Here is a 20,882-nt window from a genome sequence, read left to right as displayed (position 1 = left end):
AATATTACACTGTATGTTAACTAACTGGAATTTAAATAAAAACTCAAGAAAAAAATATTTTAAAAATAAAACACATGGGTATGTGTATAAATATCCAGTACAGGTAATGTGTCCCTCAAGATACTAATCTGGTTGCTAAAATCCTGTCATGTTACTACTTTGCTATCATGAATGACTTTTAATAAAACATCCACTTTTGATTTGTGCTTGTGTTTTCCTATTCTGTCAGTAAATAAGTAAACCTGATTTGAGAGGCAGGAAGGAGAGAGAAAGATACATGAGAGACACTAACATATTTGTCTCATTCACGGAAAGATCCGAATCTTGGTAACTGTAGTTATGTTAAACTTGGCATTTCAGCAATGACATGGTGGAGTGGGCAGTAAGCAAGGTTAACCTGGCATTTCTATGACATCATTTTAGCATATTTACAATCTGTGTTTACAATGTGTGTCTTTCTTACTAACAATTAACCTCCTAAGAAAATTATGAGAACAAGAGCTCTGCAAAGAAGTTGATTTTTCTGTCTCAAACCTATCACAACATGGGGAGAAGTGGGGGAGGGAGGATGACATTTGCCCCTAGGCTGTCACCCACTATTTTCTTTTTCTTTATTTATCATCAAAAGTGAATTTTCTTCTTGTTCCCTGCAAAATTTACTTTCTTGTTATCTCAGTGTTTCAGTGTTTCTCTTCATGTGGTTCCCTCTACCTGGGACACACTTTTTTCAAAATCATTATCTCTCTGAGGCTACTCATCCTTACAGACTCAATTCCAGCTTCACTCACTGCATGAACCATATCTGCACCCAAATTTATTTGGAAAAGAGTATCTTCCTCCTCTTACTCTCAAGATACTCAATCCCTTTCCCACCACATTTTGTCACATTTACCACAAATACTTGGTGTAGGGAGCAGCAAACTTTTCCTACAAAGGGCTAAATAGTGAACATTTTAGGCTATGTGTGCCATACATTCTCTGTGGCAGCTATTTAACTCTGCCATTATAACAAGAAAGCAGCCATATGCATACAAATGAGCTTGTCTATGTTCTAATAAAACTTTATCTGTAAACACAGAATGCAGGCCTCCTGGTCCTAGTTTCCTGACCTCTGGGTTAGCATAGAAATACAATGTAGGGTGGTCAGTAAAAATCAGGTTGATTAAATCTTATAAACAACATCACTAATGAAAATAGGATGCATGGGTTAGCTATGTGCTATCACATGATTATATATTGAATATATCCATTATGCAAATATTGCACAAGGGCCAGTCCTATCAATTTTTAATAATATCTTATGTGTCCAAGAGGAAAATCATAGGGTTCTGATCAGCTGTATGATCTTAAAGCCTAGACAAAATGATGAAATTCTGGCTCATTGGCTTTCTATTAAAAAGAAAATCTAGGGGCACCTGGGTGGCTCACTTGGCTAAGCATCCGACTTTGGCTCAGGTCATGATACCGCAGTTCGTAAGTTTGAGCCCTGCATCGGGCTCTGTGCTGACAGCTTAGAGCCTTGAGCCTGTTTCAGATTCTGTGTCTCTCTCACTCTCTGCCCCTCCCCCGCTCATGCTCTGTCTCTCTCTCTCTCTCTCTCTCTCTCTCTCTCGCTCTCTCTCTCTCAAAAATAAACATTAAAAAAAAACATTTAAAAAGAAAATCTGTAGAGTATATGGTTCCGTGAAGATTATGGCTGATAGCCAGACCAGATTGTTTCTTATTAAAACATCTGGTTTGCATTTTTATATTGAATAAAATTAAGTAAATAATTGCTAGAGCACCACACTACCTCTTTCACTATGTGTTTAGTGTTTTAATAGAAACAAATAAATAACTGTAGTAACAAAATAGTCATAGTTGTCACACATCTCATTTTAAGCTCACTTAAAGAAATTGGGATTGAATTCGTGTTCAATTTTCTATTTTCATTTCAAATAGATTTTGACAATATTTGTTGCAGGCCTTATGAGGAAGTTTTCTTTGCCAAAGAATTTCACTGGTTTTCAATTTATCACATAAAAATTATGCAAAATGTAATAAAAATTGTCTATTTATTTGGATCGATTCCTATCTTTGACACAATATGCTCTGTTGCCATAGATAAAACATTTAAACAAGATCGTTGACTGGAACACACAAAAAATATTCACTCTATCTTGGAAGTGATACAGTATTCTGGACTACAGATTAGAAAAATCTCAGGTAATTATAAAAATACTATGTAATTTTCCATTGAAATATCTTCTACCATCTTTTAAAAACTCAAAATTATTAACTTCAACTTCTGAATTTCTTCCTCTCCTCTAGGTTCTGTTGAATATAAAAATAGCAAGAAGAAAGGCAAGATAAAATAAAGAAGGGGGAATAAGGAACAAGGATAATTATTTACCCACTGGAAAAAGGAGTCCTTAAACAATCACCTTGTATGAGATTGTCATTTCTATGAAATTTGGTTCTTTTAAATTCTTTTTAGCAATTCACTTCAATATATGCAAATTACGCCTTTAGTGAAAGCTGCTTTTTCATATAAATGAGAGATTTAACACTGGATTTAATCAGGGCCTTCCAGGAAGCCACCAGTTCTGGGCACCTGCGTCTTTGGCCTCCTTGAGGATAGAAAATGACCCAACACACAGAAGTCCTGGCACCTCATGGGAACACAGAGAAAGAATGCTGGAAGCATCATTTTTACTTCTCTCTGTATCCCAAACTTTCTGTCTCTGCACTATCTTATAAAAAGTCATATAAATAACATTTACATTCCTGAGGTTTTGTGAAATATAGGATGCATATACAATTTCAGACATTCCAGTAAGTGTGCCTAAGTACAAAAAAAGCAAATAATAAACATGCTTTTCTCCTCCTAGGTACCATCCTACTATTATGGGTCATTCCATGACAATAGAACTAAAAGCCATAGTAGACAGCACAATGTGCTCAGAGATCCACGGAAGACTGCCTGAGGATCCACAGACTGATTTGTCATCATTTAATATGACAAAATACAGCCTTGTTTCTGGCATGATTTACCAATTCACTGATATTTTCCCCATTTGGTACATCTCTAAAAGCAGCTCCTTTCCTTCTGGATAAGGAAGAGTAAGACGTTAATGTTACAGGGTTATTTCTTCTTCTCCTTTGGCTGCGGTCCTTAACAGCTATGTTTGAAATGCTATAATTTACCATGACTATTCCTCGAGCACCAGATGATGTAGTGATCAATCCATCTAAACACTTAGAACAGAGTAAATCTGAATCCTGCATGCTGTCTTGAAATACTGCGGGAAGAACACACTGGGTTCCTTTGTCTCTTGAAAACCGGGCATTTCTCACTGCATCTAACTTATAATAAGATACTTAACTACGCCACTGAGAATTTTTAAAATAGAATCAAAAATCACAATAGGTGGTGTGGTGCTTAATTTAAATGTTTGGAGGTCTACTCTCTTAACAAATTTGTAAGTCCATAATACTGTATTGTTTGCTATAGGCACTATGCAGTACAGCAAATCTCTAGAACTTACTCGTCTTGTGTTGCTGTAATTTTATACCCATTAAACAAGTCCCCATTTCCCCTCTGGCAACAACCACTCTATTTTCTGCTCCTATAAGTTTGATTATTGTAGACATCTCTCTCATGTTAAGTATCCCGAATGCACGCACACACACACACACACACACACACACACATACACACACGCATGTACACACAATACAAATACACAAATACAAAGGGACACAAGGACATAATCTTGGATTGTGAGCAATTTAATCTGTGAGTATTCCACAAGATGAGCAAACATTTCTCATAAATTTTAACTTGACCAACGAGCGATGACTTGCAAATACCAGTAGTATGTGATGCCCAACATCACATGATCACAACTGAGCCAATAGTTCTTGGAATTCACTTTGATATATGAGTGTTTTGGATTAAAAGCATGTTTCCAGAACGAATTAGCTCACAAACCAAGGTTTTACTGTATTTGGAGGCATAGATATATTTATGACCTTGATTGTGGTGATGACGTCATGGGTGTATACATACGTCCAAACTCAATAAATTGTTTACATTAAATATGTGCTATCTTTCGGTTTATCATTTATACTTCAATAAAACTACAAAATAATTTAGTAAAAATATACAAAGATCCACCCTCCCAAACAAAGTCTTTAAAATACGTTCATTGGAGGACTTTCCTTGTCTGTTCCAAAAAACATCTCTGTGCACATGAATGAGAAAAATTATGATTCAGTTGTCAAAAAATCAGAGTAAAAATCACATAGGTTAAAAAAAATACATGCCTAAAGGGAAACTTCTCTGATAAAATAAAAAGAAAATTTAAAGATGTCTTTTGCCAGTAAAAGAGATAAATTATCTCTCAAATTGAAAAATCTCCAGATGGTGGGAATTTGGCATGCTATTATTCTTTGAAAGTATGTTTCTAGCTAAGGGAATTGAACCAACTTGCTTAATTCATTAATTAAAATGTACTAATTGATAAAAATGAGGACATAGTTTCTATTTTCTAAAAGCTACAATATTAAATAATTAGCTTTAATTTATCATTCTTCCTCTACTTCCCACTTTCCCTTGTGGGAATAAATGCTTATGTGTGTTTAAGGACTAAAACATACGCAAAACCTCTTAGAACAAGTCTGATGAAAGAAAACCAAAGGGCAGAGAGGACAAGTAAAAACATGTGAGAACAGACCAAACAAAAAGATGACTTAGACACAAGGACAAATGATGATCCAAAAAGGCAAATACAGCAAACACAAGCTTCTGAATAATAATGTCTGTAGATACATCATTTGTTTGATGATTACAGAAGTCAATGAAAGAAGTTTGATAAATGGTGAGCCCATAAAACTAAGAGCAAAATGTATTAAGAACAGCTTAGTATTGCAGTTGTCACCATTGGTGAGTGAAGGGAACCTTTGCTATGTTCCTGGTAGGAGGGTATACTAGTCCACTTTTTCTAGAGAAAATGATTTGTTTGGGTAATTTTTTTATTGAAAATATTTATTATATTGGTATACATTTAGATGTACATTCTACATCTAAGAAAAAATTGTGCAAATTTTCTGCTACAAGAATGTAAATTACAGCATTTAGAACTTGAACAAAGTAAGAGATGATTTAGATTATCTAATAGAGAAGGAATGATTAGATTTGTTTGCTACAACTATTACTAGGCAATCTATACTATAGATACTATACCATACCATACCATACCAGACCATACCATACCAGACCATACCTTACTATGCCATAGATACTATACTACAACTATACTAGGGAACTATACTAAGTAATCTATACTATAAAGACTACACTATACTATATTATACTGCTATACTATTCTATACCATACTATGCTATAGGTACTATACTACAACTATACTAGGGAATCTATACTATAGATAGTATACTATACTATACTATGCTATGCTATACTGTACTATACTATATCTTACTATGCTATAGATACTATACTACAACTATACAAGGGAATCTATACTATACTATATTATATTTTATTATGCTGTAGATACTATACTTGTACTATACTAGGGAATCTATAGATAGCATACGATACTATACTATACTGTAGATACCATAGTATAATATGCTATAGCTACTATACTGCAACTATACTAGGGAATTGATTATACTATACGATACTATATTATAGATATTATACTACAACTATACTAAGATATCTATACTGTAGATACTATACTACAGATACTACACTAAACTATATTAGGGAATCTATAGTATAAATCTATAGTATAAATGCTATACTATATTACTACTATATACTATCCTATCTTATACTATGCTATAGATACTATACTACAACTATGCTAGGGAATACGATGCAGCAACATCAACGATTTTGCATAAAAATGTTTTCAACAAGGAAATGTAGTCATTACATATTGCTCAACCAATTGGCATGTTAAAAGAACGAATACACGATCTAAAACAACAGTTCTGAAGTTGGACGGCTTGTAATAAAAGTCTGTATAAAAACTTGCAACTCTGGCACTTACTATGTAAGATGGCAAACTATTCAAATTTCCAGTTTCTTTTTCTGTAAAAAGAAGAATAATTATACATCCTACTTCATTGTGTTTGGGGGATATTAACAAATGACAATATATTCAATGTTCTTACCATTTTCCCTGTTGAAGAAGTACACATGAATGCTGTTCACAGAATGGCATAAATACATCATTTGTAAAATATACACATGCTTATTGATAGTGATAAGATATGCATATGGTTATAAACCTCAACTGTTTTTTCTCCTGATCTCTTGGAGTTTAAGCATGATTTTTTGTGTTTGCTTGTTTGTTTTAACTTCATTCGCTAAATTTTGGATGTGCAAGAGTATGAGTCAGGAGTTCTGTTGCAGTAACAAAAAACTGTAATATCTCAGCTGCTTAAGACAGCATTTGTGGTACAGTTCTTCAGGGGTCAGCAGAGGTCTCTTCAATCCTCATTCAGAGACCCCGCCTCCCGATCAGCGACCATCTCAAACACTGCAAGTCCCCACACGGGGACAGGAGGGATGGCAAATCTCTCACTGCCTCTCAAACTTCTGCTCTGGAGTGACACACATCAATTTTGCTCACACGTTTTGGCCAAAGCCAGACACCTACTCAGAAGGAGAACCTCAATAAAAATAAAAATTTATTCTTAGGTCAAGGAGAATTTAAAAGTAATGTGTAGTCTATCAGAAGCCATTTCAAGTTTTTGAGCAGAACGCTGGTAGAAGACTAGAGAAAGTTATCTCCTAGCTCCAGTCCCTGGGAGCAGAAATTAGGATGAGTAACTGTGTATCCAAATCGACTAGACGAGAGTCCTCTAAACAAAGATATATATAGGCAATAAGGAATCGAAATCAAGGAGTAATAAGGGTGCCTGGGTGGCTCAGTCAGTTGAGTGTCTGTTCATTTCAGCTCAGGTCATGATCTCACGTCTGGCTCTGCAGAGTCTGCTTGGGATGGTCTCTTTCCCTCCCTCTCTGCCCCTCCCCCGCTTGCACTCTGTCTCTCTCAAAAATAAATACACTTAAAAAAAAAGAAATCAAGGAGTAACAGGATTAATAGAGAGTTTAAGAGATTATCTAAATTATTCCCCTATTTTTAAGATGTAATGATCACACTTAGTCATCCCCAGCAGAAGCAAGTGATCTAATTTAATTTCTGGTGCACAAATGCCTTCACCTAGCCCCTCAGGTGGACTACACTGAGGAGCATCAATACATTCTGCTGGGAGAATTTTTTTTTTCCTTGGCCCCAGCAAGCAAGCTGCTGAGGCTCTCCGTCTTGAGAACTGCTGGGCCCTGTAATTGCTTTCTTCACTCATGTAACCACAGCTGCAGTTGTCATTCATAAATGGCAAAACTAATCCTTTAAAAGTTTTCAGATTGGGCATTTGCTTTACAGCATCCAATGCCAATGAGTTTGCAGATGCAGCTGTGAGAAAAGAAGGGTCTCTGATCACTGGTCTGAGCATTGGACTGGCTCTCCTAAATCCTTGGTCTTCATTCTCAGAATCCTCATATTTTGTGATGGTTCCCTGGGAAATCACTCCACTCATCAATACCTTCCTTTCCCTGCAAGGACACTAGGGAAGCTTATTATTGATCTCTAAAGTACTCTAAAAAGCTTAAATGAAATAAAAAGTATCATAATTCTATACATTTATTCAACTCCTTTTTAATAAAATAAACTTTAAATATGTGCTATAAATATGTAACTGATACATTAGTGACTGTCTAGGAAGGTAAGAGACAAATACGTGTTTGTCAGAGTTATCAAGACTGACATTCACAATAATTAAAATCCACAGGACTTTTCTTGCACTAACACTGCATTAAAAAATTTAGAGACAAATGAAAAACAAGTGATGTTCTATGTGTGAGAGATACCTTATATGCTTTTCTTATTTTTCTATCATATAATTTGTTACTTTTAACAATGAATGAATGGATGACAGTAGTGTGAGGGACATTAATTTTTAATCGTTGTTCCTTTAAAAGCATGACAGGCTTACTCAAGCTTTCTAATTACAATATTTTAAAGTGTTTTGTTGTTGTTGTTGTTGTTGTTGTTTTGTGAGAAAGAGAGAGAGTGTGGGGGAGGGCAGAGAGAGAGGGAAAGAGAGAGAATCCCAAACAGGCTCTGCACTGTCAGCACAGAGCCCAGTGTAGGGCTTGAACCCATGAACCGTTAGATCATGACCCAAGCTGACATCAAGAGTCTGGATGCTCAATCAACTGAGTCACTCAGGCACGCTGATGATATTTTATTAATGCAGACAGAACAGTAGTTCCCCTCTGGGGTTACTGGTGAAAATGGGGCAAGTCAGAAATAAAATCTCTGAAATGAAAATTTCCTTCTACCCATGCCCTAACCTTCGACTTATAACCATTAGGGATACATATCAGAGTATGGGAAAATACCTACAGAGCAAATAATCTTAAGGACTTTGTCTTCTACATAAAGAAAACTCTAAGTAGTCAAAAAGACAAACGATTATAAAGAATGGGAAGGATGTAAGGAAACTGCAACCCTCAGGCACTGCTGGTGGAAATGTAAAATGGTGTCACCACTTGAAAGACAGTTTAGCTGTACCTCAACTAACTAAACAGAGCTACCATATGACTCAGCAATTCCACTTTGACCTGTATGTCCAAGAGAAATTTAAACACATACCCGCACAAAAATTTATTTGTGAATGTTCATAGAACAGTATTCGTGATGGTCAAAAAGTAGAAATGACCCAAATGTCCACTAAGAGATGGATGGATAAATAAATGTGGAAATCCACACAAGTGAATATTATCCAGCCAGCAAAAGAAATGACGTACATGGATAAACCCTGACAACATTATGCTAAGTCAAAGAAAACCAAAGACAAACAGATCACATATTTTGAAATAGCCAGATTGGGCAAATCCCTCGGGACAGGAAGTAGATCCGTGGTTTCTAGGGATTGAACAGAAAGGAGAATGGGGAGTGACTGGTGAGGAGGCACAGGACGGGATTTCTTTTAGTGGTGATGAAAATGCTCTGGAATGAGGTAGTGGTGAGGATTGCATAATTTTATAAATATACTGAAAACAGGGGTACCTGGGGGGCTCAGTTGGTTAAGCAGCCAACCCTTGGTTTCTGCTCAGGATTACTGGCTCTCTCTCACTCTCTCTCTCTCTCTCTCAAAATAAACAAACTTAAAATAAACAAATATACTAAAACCCACTAAGTTGTATGCTTTAAAAGAGTGGATTTTATGGTATTTGAATTATATCTCAATAAAAAAATTCATTTCTCCAAAAACAAAACTGCAAAACAAAATGAAATTTCTAGCGTTCAGGTAAAAGAAAGTATTTCTCATTTTCCTCTTTCATGAACAAAATCTGTAATAATCTCAATGACTAGTTCCTCCAAAGGCATATTGCATATTAACTTTGCCATGTTCATGTGAGAGGTGAAATTGTTATTTCTTATTTTGATAAATGAAAATAATGGAACCAGCTTTCCTCTAGCTGCTTTTCTCCTCTTCCAGTGTGCCCCGATCTGGAACCAAGACCACACCTGAGGCTACGTGCCTTCTAAAACAGCATCAGAGTATTCAGCCATCTATTTACACAATGCTTTCTCAAAAGTCAACAACTTCCTCAGTGTAATGTTAATGAGTTTCAGAAATGTCAGTGGACAATTAAATGTCTCATTCAGAAAGTTTTGAGCAAATATCCAAACTTTTTTTTTAGGAAGTGTACGCTTAATCTCGTTTATCTATTTTGCTCATCCCTGACCCCACCCCTCTGGCAATCATCAGTTTATTCTCTGTAAGAGTTAATATTTCTTACTCTCTCTCTCTCTCTTTTTTAATTTGCTCATTTATTTTGTTTCTTAAATTCCACATGAGTGAAATCATATGCTATTTGTCTTTATCTGTCTGCCTTGTTTCATTTAGTATAATACCCTATAGGTCCATCCCTGTTGTTGCAAATGGCAAGATCTCATTCTTTTTTATGGCTGAGTAAAATTCCATTATATACATACATACATACATACATACATACCTACCATTTCTTTATCCATTCATCCATTGATAGGTTGCTTCCATATCTTGGCTATTGTAAATAATGCCACAATAAACAGTGGTGCATATATCTTTTTGAATTAGTGTTTTCATTTCCTTTGGGTAAATATACAGTAGTGGAAATACTGTATCATATGATAATTTCATTTTTAATTTTTTACATTTTTAATTAAATTTCTATTTTCCACAGTGGCTGTACCAATCTGCATTCCCATCAACAGTGCACAAAGGTTCCCTTTTTTTCCCACATCCTCACCTACACTTGTTATTTCTTGTCTTTTTTATTGTAGCCATTCAGCTAGGTGTGAGATAATATCTCATTGTGGTTTTGATTTGTATTCCCCTGATGACGAGGGATGTTGAACATCTTTTCATGTGTCTGTTGGCCATCTGTATGTCTTTTTGGAAAAATGTCTGTTCAGATACTCTGGCCTTTTTCAAGTCAAATTATTTGTTTGGGGTTTTTTTGGTGTTGAGAGTGCAAGTTCTTTATATACTTTGGATACTAACCCCTCATGGATAGATCATTTGCAAATATCTTCTTCCTCTTCCTTTCAGTAGGTTACTTTTCTGTTTTGCTTGTTTTGTTTCCTGGGAAAAACTTTTTTTGTTATTGTTGTTGTTGTTGTTGTTGTTGTTGTTTTTAATGTAGCACTGAACTAAACTGAACTGAAATTGAACAGACCTCAAAGCTAAACTGATCATGTAAGAGCACGTAGGTGTGGTCATGTGTGTGCACCTGCACACATACAATAGAGAGGGAAAAAGAGAGAGATTATATTTCTCCATGTACTTTCAGTCATGCAAACTGGATGTATTATTGGTTCTGAAAAGACTAACCTTTCCATATTCAGGGATCTCAGCTATCTGTTAAATAAGATATATATGAATGGAGTGCATTTGACTCATAGGAGGTGGTAACAGGCCTGAGAGCCCTCACTTACCCCTTCCAGAGCAAGGTAGATCCGAGCTTCCTTGGCACCTTCTGATGCTCTCCTCTGCTGACAGTGGGCAGGAACGTGGGTGCTCACACTTTTTCCCGTACCAGCCTACTTTGCAGTCACATCTTCCACAATTACACTGTCCGTGACCTTCACAATGAGAGTATAAAAAATACGAAAAAATAGACAATGAAGTCAGAAGTCAGAAATGAATATTTTCTTTTCAACAGTAAATATCACAAATAGCCAGGATCTTCGTTAACATCATATTAAACATTAAAGCAAAGGCACATTTTTCTCAAGTTCTTTAATACCTGGTTTACATTGATTGATCATGAGGAGTAAAGAAAAGCAACAATTCCCTATAAGATAGATGGGTTTGTAGGGCTATAAACTTGAATCCATCAAAATCCAGGTGCTTGCGATTGCATTGGTCTGCTGGGGCCTAAATGGAGTATGTGATGGATTTGGTAATTAATTCATGTGGAGGAGAGCCATAGGAAATTGAAAACAATTTGCTTTTGAAACAGGTCTTATCTTGTAGAGGCCCCCACACTTTATTTTCATTACCATTTTTCTACACACGACATGCTTAGCCTAGAGACGCTTAGTCTAAAACAAGTAACGTCTGTGGAGTTCACATTCCCTGAAGATCAATGTAGTATACACAAAAGAGGTCAGGAAAGATATTAAAGTTCTTTACACACGGTCACAGAGCCTGTAAAGAATTGTGATGAGCAGTGGCGTGGTAAAGCAAAAAAACAAACAAACAAAAAATGGCCTACGTTATCAATCAAATAAGTGGATCTAAATCCTGGTCCTGCTATCTATAGAGTAGGGCTGGTCAAATGTCAACTTCTCTGAGATTTAGCTTCTTCATATTTTTTTGAAGTTTACTTATTTATGTTGAGAGACTGCGCATGAGCAGAGGAAAGGCAAAGAGAGAATTCTAGGCAGGCTCTGCATTGCAGGGCTCAAACTCATGAACCGTGTGTGAGATCATAACCTGAGCCGAAACTGGACTCTTAACCAATGGAGGTGCCGAGGCGACCCTAGTTTCTTCATTTTTAAAGAAGATAATAATACATTATCCACATTTATCAGGAAGTACATAGTATATCTTAAAATGCTACATAAAAATGAGCTATTGTTATTTTTATTCATTTGAGTCCACATATGTAAACAAGTAGGAATAGAAAGGAAAGCAACAGAGTTGAGCTTTCCTTAACTCCTAATCAGCATTCAGATATTCATTATTACAGATGCAGAACACTGTGGATTTCTATAATTGCTGCAAAAAATGCATGAAAGATTTTAAAGGAAGTGGAATTGTACTTTTTTTTTAAGTAAATCAAAGATAATACTAATGAATGAAATTCCATGCTCTTTCGTTTTTGGCATCTGATATTAATATAAACCATACAATAAGGAAATTGTCCTTCAGTGAAGACTAGTGTGTTTTCTCAATAGTCTGTGAGGTGTGTGGGCAGATATCTATCATTTGAGTTGGAAGAATTGGACAATCCACATATCTGGAAGCTTTTCACCACCTGGTTCATCATGGAACGAATCATAAAATCATAGGTCAAAGTGGAATGAGATCTTAAGGATCACTGAATCCAAATTTTGCATTCAATGCTACATCCAATTCAACATACATTTATTGATCACTCACTATGTAACAGACTCTAAACAACAAATTGCTGTTGTCCTTAGTACTCTGCCTTTGAGATCATCATTTTATAGGAAACGAAAATTAAGATTGCTAATAAATATGTATCACATGTCAATGGGATCACTTAAACCTTCAAATATCAGAGTTTCTATTGTACTAGTTTAACTTATTGGCAGTTATATTCCAGAGATTGTTGGACTTTGTGGCTCTTTGTTATTATCCTAGAAGTCCTTACCCTTCTTCTCAACCCTCATGTAATTTAAAGCCAAATTTCTAAACAGAGCCACATTGCAAAAACATAGATAAATAACAATGCTAAAACAGATTTTAACATTTGAAGTACAACGAATCCTGCTTTTTATAGAAGCCAAATTCTTGGAGACAAGAGGTCTCATTTTGAGGACAGTCAGATCTGTCATGAGGATATTGAACAAAGAACAGAACACGCTGCCATTTGTGAGAGACGAGCTGACACTTTAACAATAACAGTGAACAACAGGGTTATGGTGAAAGAGGAAAAAAGCTTTACTCTTAAAAGTCTGAAGTAGCTGGGAATGTTAGAAAAAAACCCCCAGTAGGCAAGGATGCCAGGCAATCCCTAACTACCCAGGAGAATGCCCTCACACACCTGGTGGGCAGGCCTGGTCCCCAGGCGTGGAACGAAGCAGGAGCCTGTGTGGAGGGAAAGCAGTGACCGAGGACAGACCCTTCTCAAGTTCTGTAGCTGGAATACAGCCTTCAGAGCAGCCACTGTTTTCTATCTCAGGTTTGTTCACATGTCAACATTTCAAACAAAATTGGTGGCAGAATAAAAAATTCATGAAGATGGTCAGAAGTTATGAATAAGAGGTTTTTAGAGTTAAGATCTGGTCCAATGAAGATCAAAAGAAGTCAGATGAACTATGAATGCAGTGACACAGTTTGAAAAAAAAAAAACAACGCGGCTGCTCTAGACCTAGAAGATGAAATCTCTGAAACTCTTTCACCTTTATGCTCCAAATTCACTTGTGTTCTCTTATTGTTTTCCTCACTCAGTGTTTAATCTCTACACTTTCCTCCCTAATGTTATGCGATTTTTCTATCCCTTTGCTATATCTGTGCTCTAATACAATCACTGGGGGTGGGAGTGGGTGGGTGAGCAGCCTATGTGGTCGTATATCTCTATTTCCTGTGCATTTAAAGCAGCATCATGAACTTTCTCAAGAATGAGTCCTATAAATTTATGCATCACCCCCAGGCATCACCAACTCCAAGCAAAACTGGGAAGAACACATACAATGTGTCCTCACTTTTGCCACTTGTGTGATGAGCCCTATCTAACTTCTGGAGGCTTCCCCAGACTCAGCCTTCACCCAGTCATCGAGTGTTATTGAGGGTTATTGACCCTCAGGAACCCCACTGTAGTCTATTGCTTATGCACTGGAATGAATTAATGAGACAGTATCACTACTGTGATTGGTTGCAGATGGAAAGCTTTTGCCTTTAAATAGGAAAGTATCACAGTGGGGAATATTATCCAGTTCAGGATGGCCATAGCTCCTCCCCAAATCACCCACTTATGAGTCTTCTCTACACTATGCCATCTGAAGTCAATATCAATTGAACAAGTTTGGGCTGAGGAAATAAGAGTTATTAAAATATGAATCATATTTCATATTTAAATATTTTTCATATTTCAGCCATCCATAATGAATGAAATTACTGAGAGTCAGAAAATGTACGGCAATGGCTCTAAATGGTGATAGCAGGGATATAGACCGTTTCTTAAAGGTTCCATTGTTTGGGGAAAGTAGAAACACCTAAATCAAATATCCCAGTGAGGATCACAGAGAAGCAAATGTGGAAGTAATAAAGCAAGGTTTAAATAATTCTAGTCTAATATGATGAAAAATAGTACTGACAGCAGTATTGTGAATCTAAATGTTTATTAGTGATTAAGTTAAAGCATCAACCTAACTTTTACTTTCACAGTAATGAAGATTATGTCCTACATCTTTCAACAATTCCAAATCATGTGCTGTCCAAATATATTTCAGAATATTATGGATCTCACTTTAAATGAAATTGTACCTTTTCTATAAAATCCTTTATGATATTTCATCAGTAGAATTAGGAAATCACTTAAAAATGCATGGTATTGATATCAGATTCTGAAGCCGGTATTGAGCCTTTCAGAGGAGACAGGAAATCATAAAATGAAATAGTAATTTCTCTCCTGGAGTTACTAGTTTCTCAAGTGCAGCATAAAACTTATGCCAAAGATGGAGAGAATGAATTATTTTATAGGATAAAATGAAAAAGATGAAAATGCTTGGTTTTGACATATAAAAAAGAGTTTAGAAATGATTATTTGTTTAGCATGAAAACCCTTTAGATTGCCATAATATACTACAACAAATCTTTTCTAAATAGTGGAAGATGCATAAAAGAAAAAATTATATCTGTGTTTTTAATCTAAATATGTCACTAGTCCACCTCCTGGCCCTTATCTCCTTTTATCTTTCAAATGAAAAAATTAGAAGTGAATTTTACCAAACTGAAATTTCATACTTCTGTGTTAGTTTTTTAAATATATAGGTTGATTGATCGATTGATAGGTAGATGCATATGGCTTCCAGGAGTTAATTTCATGGCTTCTAAACAGTATTCCTCTAAACTCTGAAACTCGGTAAACAGAGGATCAACAAATACAGAATGTTGTTGTTTATCCTTGATACAAAACATGTGAAGAATTCACATTAGGGAATAGCTCTCAGAAGACCTATGACCTGCATTAAACACACACACACACACACACACACACACACACACACACAGCAATGGAAGAACAACACAGTGCCTAGTGCCTAGCATTGGTAAATGGGATGGTGGCCCCATCTGTACCACATGGTCAGGCAGTGGGCAGCATGGCTAGACGCTACGTGGCACCATGGCCACATTGAGCGTGTAGGAGCTGGAAAGGCTCTCGGGCCATTACAGGAGAGGGTGTTGACACTGAAACTTGTTTTTTCCTTTGTAATCACTGTGCTCTTTTGAGTGAAGCCATTTCAGAAATATCAATCCACGGCAAATGTAGTTGCATCCATTCCAGACAAATGTTCTTTTGCTGTACAGGACATTTCTTTCTTTTATAATGATCAAGACTGCTCATGAACTGGAATCTGACTTTTTCAGGTAGCTTCTTACAAAGCAATATGAGGACCATCAATAGGAAAAGTTTGGGGGAATAAATTAGATGTAACTAGTACTTGCTACATTTGATATATTTGATTTTTCTTTCAAGATAATGCAAACTGAATATATTTAATCATTTCCTTCAGTTTCTTTCCATAATGCTTTGGTAATCCACAATGATAAATTTCCTCACATAATACAGTTCTTTCAAATGATTCCACTTTCCAAATTAATGGAACTGTAAGCCAGCACTTTTTCGGGTAGAGGAGACAAGTTGAAAGATCAAGTTTAAGGTCACACAGCAACATATTTTAACAATTATGGGATTTGGGGAAATAGACCAGAGTGTAAACAGCTATCGGGAATAAAAGTTATTTCAGAATCAGGAAGTAAATTCTGGGGGGCAGCAGCTTATATAACTAACAAAACAAACAGTTGGCACACTTCAGGATGGCTGGTCATGCCCTGGTCATTTTAGTGACATTCAAATCCTGTTAACAGTAACATCTCTGAGTTGTTGTGGATGTGTGTGTACACGAGTGTGTGCATGAATTATATCTGTGTATGAAGGAATTGGTACACACACACACACGTACACACACACACACACACACACACACTATGTGGATGATAAGCAACAAATAGAAATGAAAGAAGAGGGGCGCCTGGGTGGCTCAGTGGGTTAAGGGTCCAACTTCGGCTCAGGTCATGATCTTGCAGTTCATGGGTTTGAGCCCTGCATCAGGCTCTGTGCTGACAGCTCAGAGCCTGGAGCCTGCCTTGGATTCTGTCTGTCCCACCCCATAACCATCAAGAATAAATACGCATTAAAAAAGAAAGAAAGAAAGAAGAAATAAATAAAACTGATTTATTTGGAGCAGGGAGCAGGTTTTAAAATACTATCTTCTGTATCCATGATGTAGCAGATGTAGTAGGCACAAAATATTCACATTTCATTGTATTACTGAATAGATGAATGGACAGGTGGAAATGAATGAATACAATGAGAATGTCAATTAAAAGAGCAACCCACCAGGAGAATCCCTGGGACTTAAATAAGACGAACACTGTCAGGATGGTAACAATGGGAGCTAAAAATAAAGCTGCATTTCAGCTGAGCCTTATTACCTTCCAGCCTTACATAAATCACTAGAGAACATTGACATAGTTGGGTTACTTCTGTCTCCTAATACAGACGCACCAACGTGGCACCCTTTCTGTGGTGCAACTCAGACGGGCAATTAGGAAAATTGTGGAGACTAATAATTCGCTAAACAGAATGTACAGAATTCAACAGATTTAATGAGAATGAAAAAATACTGGGGGTGGATACCTGCCTCACATCGTAATGACATGCAGAGAAGCTTAGTTTTATAAGAATTTGAGCATCCGGAGTAAAATTGAAGAATTTTGTTTGCATCACTTGGAGATTAAATTACACGAATACTTAGGCTCTGAATGTGTTTCCCGATGACACTTAATGGCCACGTGAACTCTGTCAAGTTAATCTTTCTGAACCTGTTTCCTCTCCTGTTAAAATGCAGATAACAATGTCTCCCCCTCTGAATTAGGGTGAAGGTAAAATGGAATAAGGTGTGTGAAACGGACTAAAAGTGTGGAGTCTCAAAGCAAATTTCTTCTTCCCTAAATTCCTTTTTTACAAAAACGTTTATTTATTTATTTTGAGAGAGAGGGAGAGTGAGCAAGAATGGGGGAGGGGCAGGGGGAGGTGTGGAGAGAGAGAATCCCAAGAAGACTCCACGCTATCAGCGCTGAGCCAGACTCAGGGCTCCACCTCACGAACCGAGAGCAAGAGCCAGATGCTCAACCCACTGAGTCATCCAGGAGCCCCAAATTCCTCCTTTGTTTTTTAAAATTTTTTAAAGTTTTTTTTTTTTTTGAGAGAGAGAGAGACAGAGCGCGAGCAGGGGAAGGGCAAAGAGATGGAGACAGAATGTGAAGCAGGCTCCAGGCTCTGAGCTGTCAGCACAGAGCCCAATGCAGAGCTCGAAGTCAACCGACTTCAGACACCCAACCGACTGAGCCACCCAGGCACCCCATCGAAATTCCTCCTTTTAAATGTGGGAGGCTGGCTGTGGGCATTGGCCATGCTCAGTTCACTTCAACAAAAGAATGATAAAGTCACGATTGCAGACTGATGTCTGAACCAGCCCCCCTTCCCACACCCATGGGTCTACCCCCGCAGCATGGAGACCCCGTGTAAAGGGCTAAGCACTCCTCCTCAGCTCCTCCCATGACAAACCTGACCAACCACAGCCATCACTGCCCAACTGCTTCACTGTCCCTGAAATCTCCACGGATAGGGAGGATTGGAAAATGTGAGAAAGAGGAAAATCGGGCAGAATAAGGAGGGAAGGAAGAAACGAAGGGGAAAATTTCAGGTTCCAAGGAGGCCTCCTGATGACCTTCACCTGCCCAACCTACTGGGGTAACTGAGCCCAAATGACACTCAGTAGGGAATTGTGCTCTTATAAAAGGACTAAAGTGTCCACTGAAGTGTCATTGTCCATCTTCACCCTGTGAGCCCCCTCCCTCATAGTAAAACAGAACAGCACATGGGACCCTGAGCAGTCACTATAATGTAGCAATTCTGAATTTTTCAACCCTACTCCAAAAGCAAGGTCATGGGTTGATCAAGGATGAACGTCCCCTATGCAAAAACAAAAACAAAAACATTCTATCAGAAAGTCCCAAACTTTATAACTTTCTATAGATAGCCTGATTATCTCCTTCATTTCCCCATTTAAAATTGTATGAATTCGGGGCGCCTGGGTGGCGCAGTCGGTTAAGCGTCCGACTTCAGCCAGGTCACCATCTCGCGGTCCGTGAGTTCGAGCCCTGCATCGGGCTCTGGGCTGATGGCTCAGAGCCTGGAGCCTGTTTCTGATTCTGTGTCTCCCTCTCTCTCTGCCCCTCCCCCGTTCATGCTCTGTCTCTCTCTGTCCCAAAAATAAATAAACGTTGAAAAAAAAATTAAAAAAAAAATTGTATGAATTCATGTTTTATCTCACAGACAATCTCAAGGCAGCATTCTTACATGGCACTTCCTGAACCCCAGTCTAGTTTTAATTACCCACTCCATGTGTATGACTCCAACCTCACATTTAGCCCTGACCCTTCAGGCTCACACACTCAACAGGCTGAAAAAAAAATATATCAACTTTGGGTCACCATTGGTCCCTTATGCTCAATATATCTAGAAATGAACTTGACAACTTCCTGCTATGTTCCCCATTTCAGTAAATGGCAACAACACTTATCCAGACAACCAGACTAGGCACCTGTGACTGTAGCACTTTGCTGCCTAAACCCATCATTAGCTCCCCATTGCCTTTGGAATAGGGTCCAGTTCCACAGCAAGGTAAAAAGATGACCAGTTCTGTGTCTCGCCAGCTTTCCCTTCTGTCACTTGGGCATTCTGGGAGTAAATAAAATGATTCTAGCCCCCTGCACAGATCACACACCTCTACTCTCTTTGCCTAGGATATGTTTCTCTCATTTCTTTTTACCTGCAAGCCTACCTTTGAGGTAGGGTAGGGGTAGACATGTGCATGGGGATACAAAAATGTCAGCAACGCATGAGTCATATGTCACCACCTCTGCGAAGAGCCTCATCACCCTAAATAAAGTGTCAAATAAGCCCACGCCCAACTTTCTCTACATATCTCACTTATTCAGTTTATTTGTTGCATCTCCAGCCCACTGGGATGTAAATTCCATGACAGGGGGGATTTTATCTGTTGTGTTTGTTGCTATATCCCCAGCATTATGGCCAAATGAGTAACAAATGCATGACCAAGCAAATCTCCCATAGCACCATGTATTAAAATTACATGATTATGTGGCAGTTTTGTCATTATTGTTTTTTAAAAAAATTTTAATGTTTATTTTTGAGAGAGACAGAGACAGAGCGTGAGTGGGGGAGAGACAGAGAGAGAGGGAGACACAGAATCCAAAGCAGGCTCCAGGCTCTGAGCTGTCGGCACAGAGCCTGATGCAGGGCTCAAACCCATGAACCATGAGATCATGACCTGAGCCGAAGTTGGATGCTTAGCCGACTGAGCCACCCAGGCACCCCATGTCATTATTGTTTTTTTTTTTGTTTCGTATTTTGCTAAACAGTAAATTTCTTGCAGGTAGAAGCTACAATTTTTTGTGTTTGCATTTTTGTACCATAATATCTCACATAGTGCCTCCAGCATAGTTGGCTCTCCATAAATGTTTGTCATATTAAATTCAAGTTTAAACGAAGACTTTTCTCAGTAAGGAAAGAACCTTTACATTTCTTCAGATTCGCAGACCTCTTTAACATTTTGATTCTGTCTCTTAACTGTGAGGCCTTCCGCAAGTTATGGAACTTCCTCGAACCTCCATAACCCCAATAGTAAAATGAGAAAATATCCCCACCTCATCGACTTTTAAGAAAAATAAGTGCAACGACCTGGAAAGTGCTTAGCACAGTGTCTGGCATAGAGACCTACCCAAGAGATGCCAGCTGTCTCATTTCCATCGTGCAGATGATGGGGATAATAAAGAACACTCGTATATAATGAATAACAGAGAAAAATCTGAAAAGGGCATTTCCCCCAAAGAATAGTGTTGACAAAATGTTCAGGAGACTCTCCCGAGCATCAGGGATCATCAGAACAGGGAAACCCTTCTGGGAGCACAGTGTTAGCAGCAGGCTCCCCTCAGCCAGGCCAGACAAGCCTCTGCGGCTGTGGAAACGTGATTAAATAGGGCACCTCTTTCATTTCCCTTTTGCTGGCAAACTTCCAGGAGACAGTGGAGTTTCCTATCTACTTACACACCAATCAAGCAGTCAGGCTTAAAAAGATGTATGTATATATGTCTCTGTCTTCTGGATTGTCAAATATGACTGGACTGAAAATCCATAACTCCATTTTTGCTCAGTGACACTTTTTCAAACAAATCCAACCGC

The 20,882-nt window shown here is 37.8% G+C and overlaps 1 protein-coding gene across 1 annotated transcript in view; it reads right to left on the bottom strand.

The window, feature by feature from the left end:
• Nucleotides 1-20,882, bottom strand: part of ITGBL1 (integrin subunit beta like 1) — a 206,362-nt gene that overhangs the window by 86,785 nt on the left and 98,695 nt on the right. Inside the window, exon 7 of the mRNA XM_043582619.1 lies at nucleotides 11,074-11,220. Within this exon, the coding sequence (XP_043438554.1) occupies nucleotides 11,074-11,220 (147 nt within the window). The remainder of the gene's footprint in view (nucleotides 1-11,073; nucleotides 11,221-20,882) is intronic.

This window comes from Prionailurus bengalensis, chromosome A1, assembly GCF_016509475.1.
Source record: "Prionailurus bengalensis isolate Pbe53 chromosome A1, Fcat_Pben_1.1_paternal_pri, whole genome shotgun sequence".
In the NCBI taxonomy this organism is placed as follows: Eukaryota; Metazoa; Chordata; class Mammalia; order Carnivora; family Felidae; genus Prionailurus; species Prionailurus bengalensis.
The sequence above is the reverse complement of the archived record's forward strand: the minus strand, read 5'-3'. Positions and strand labels throughout refer to the sequence as shown.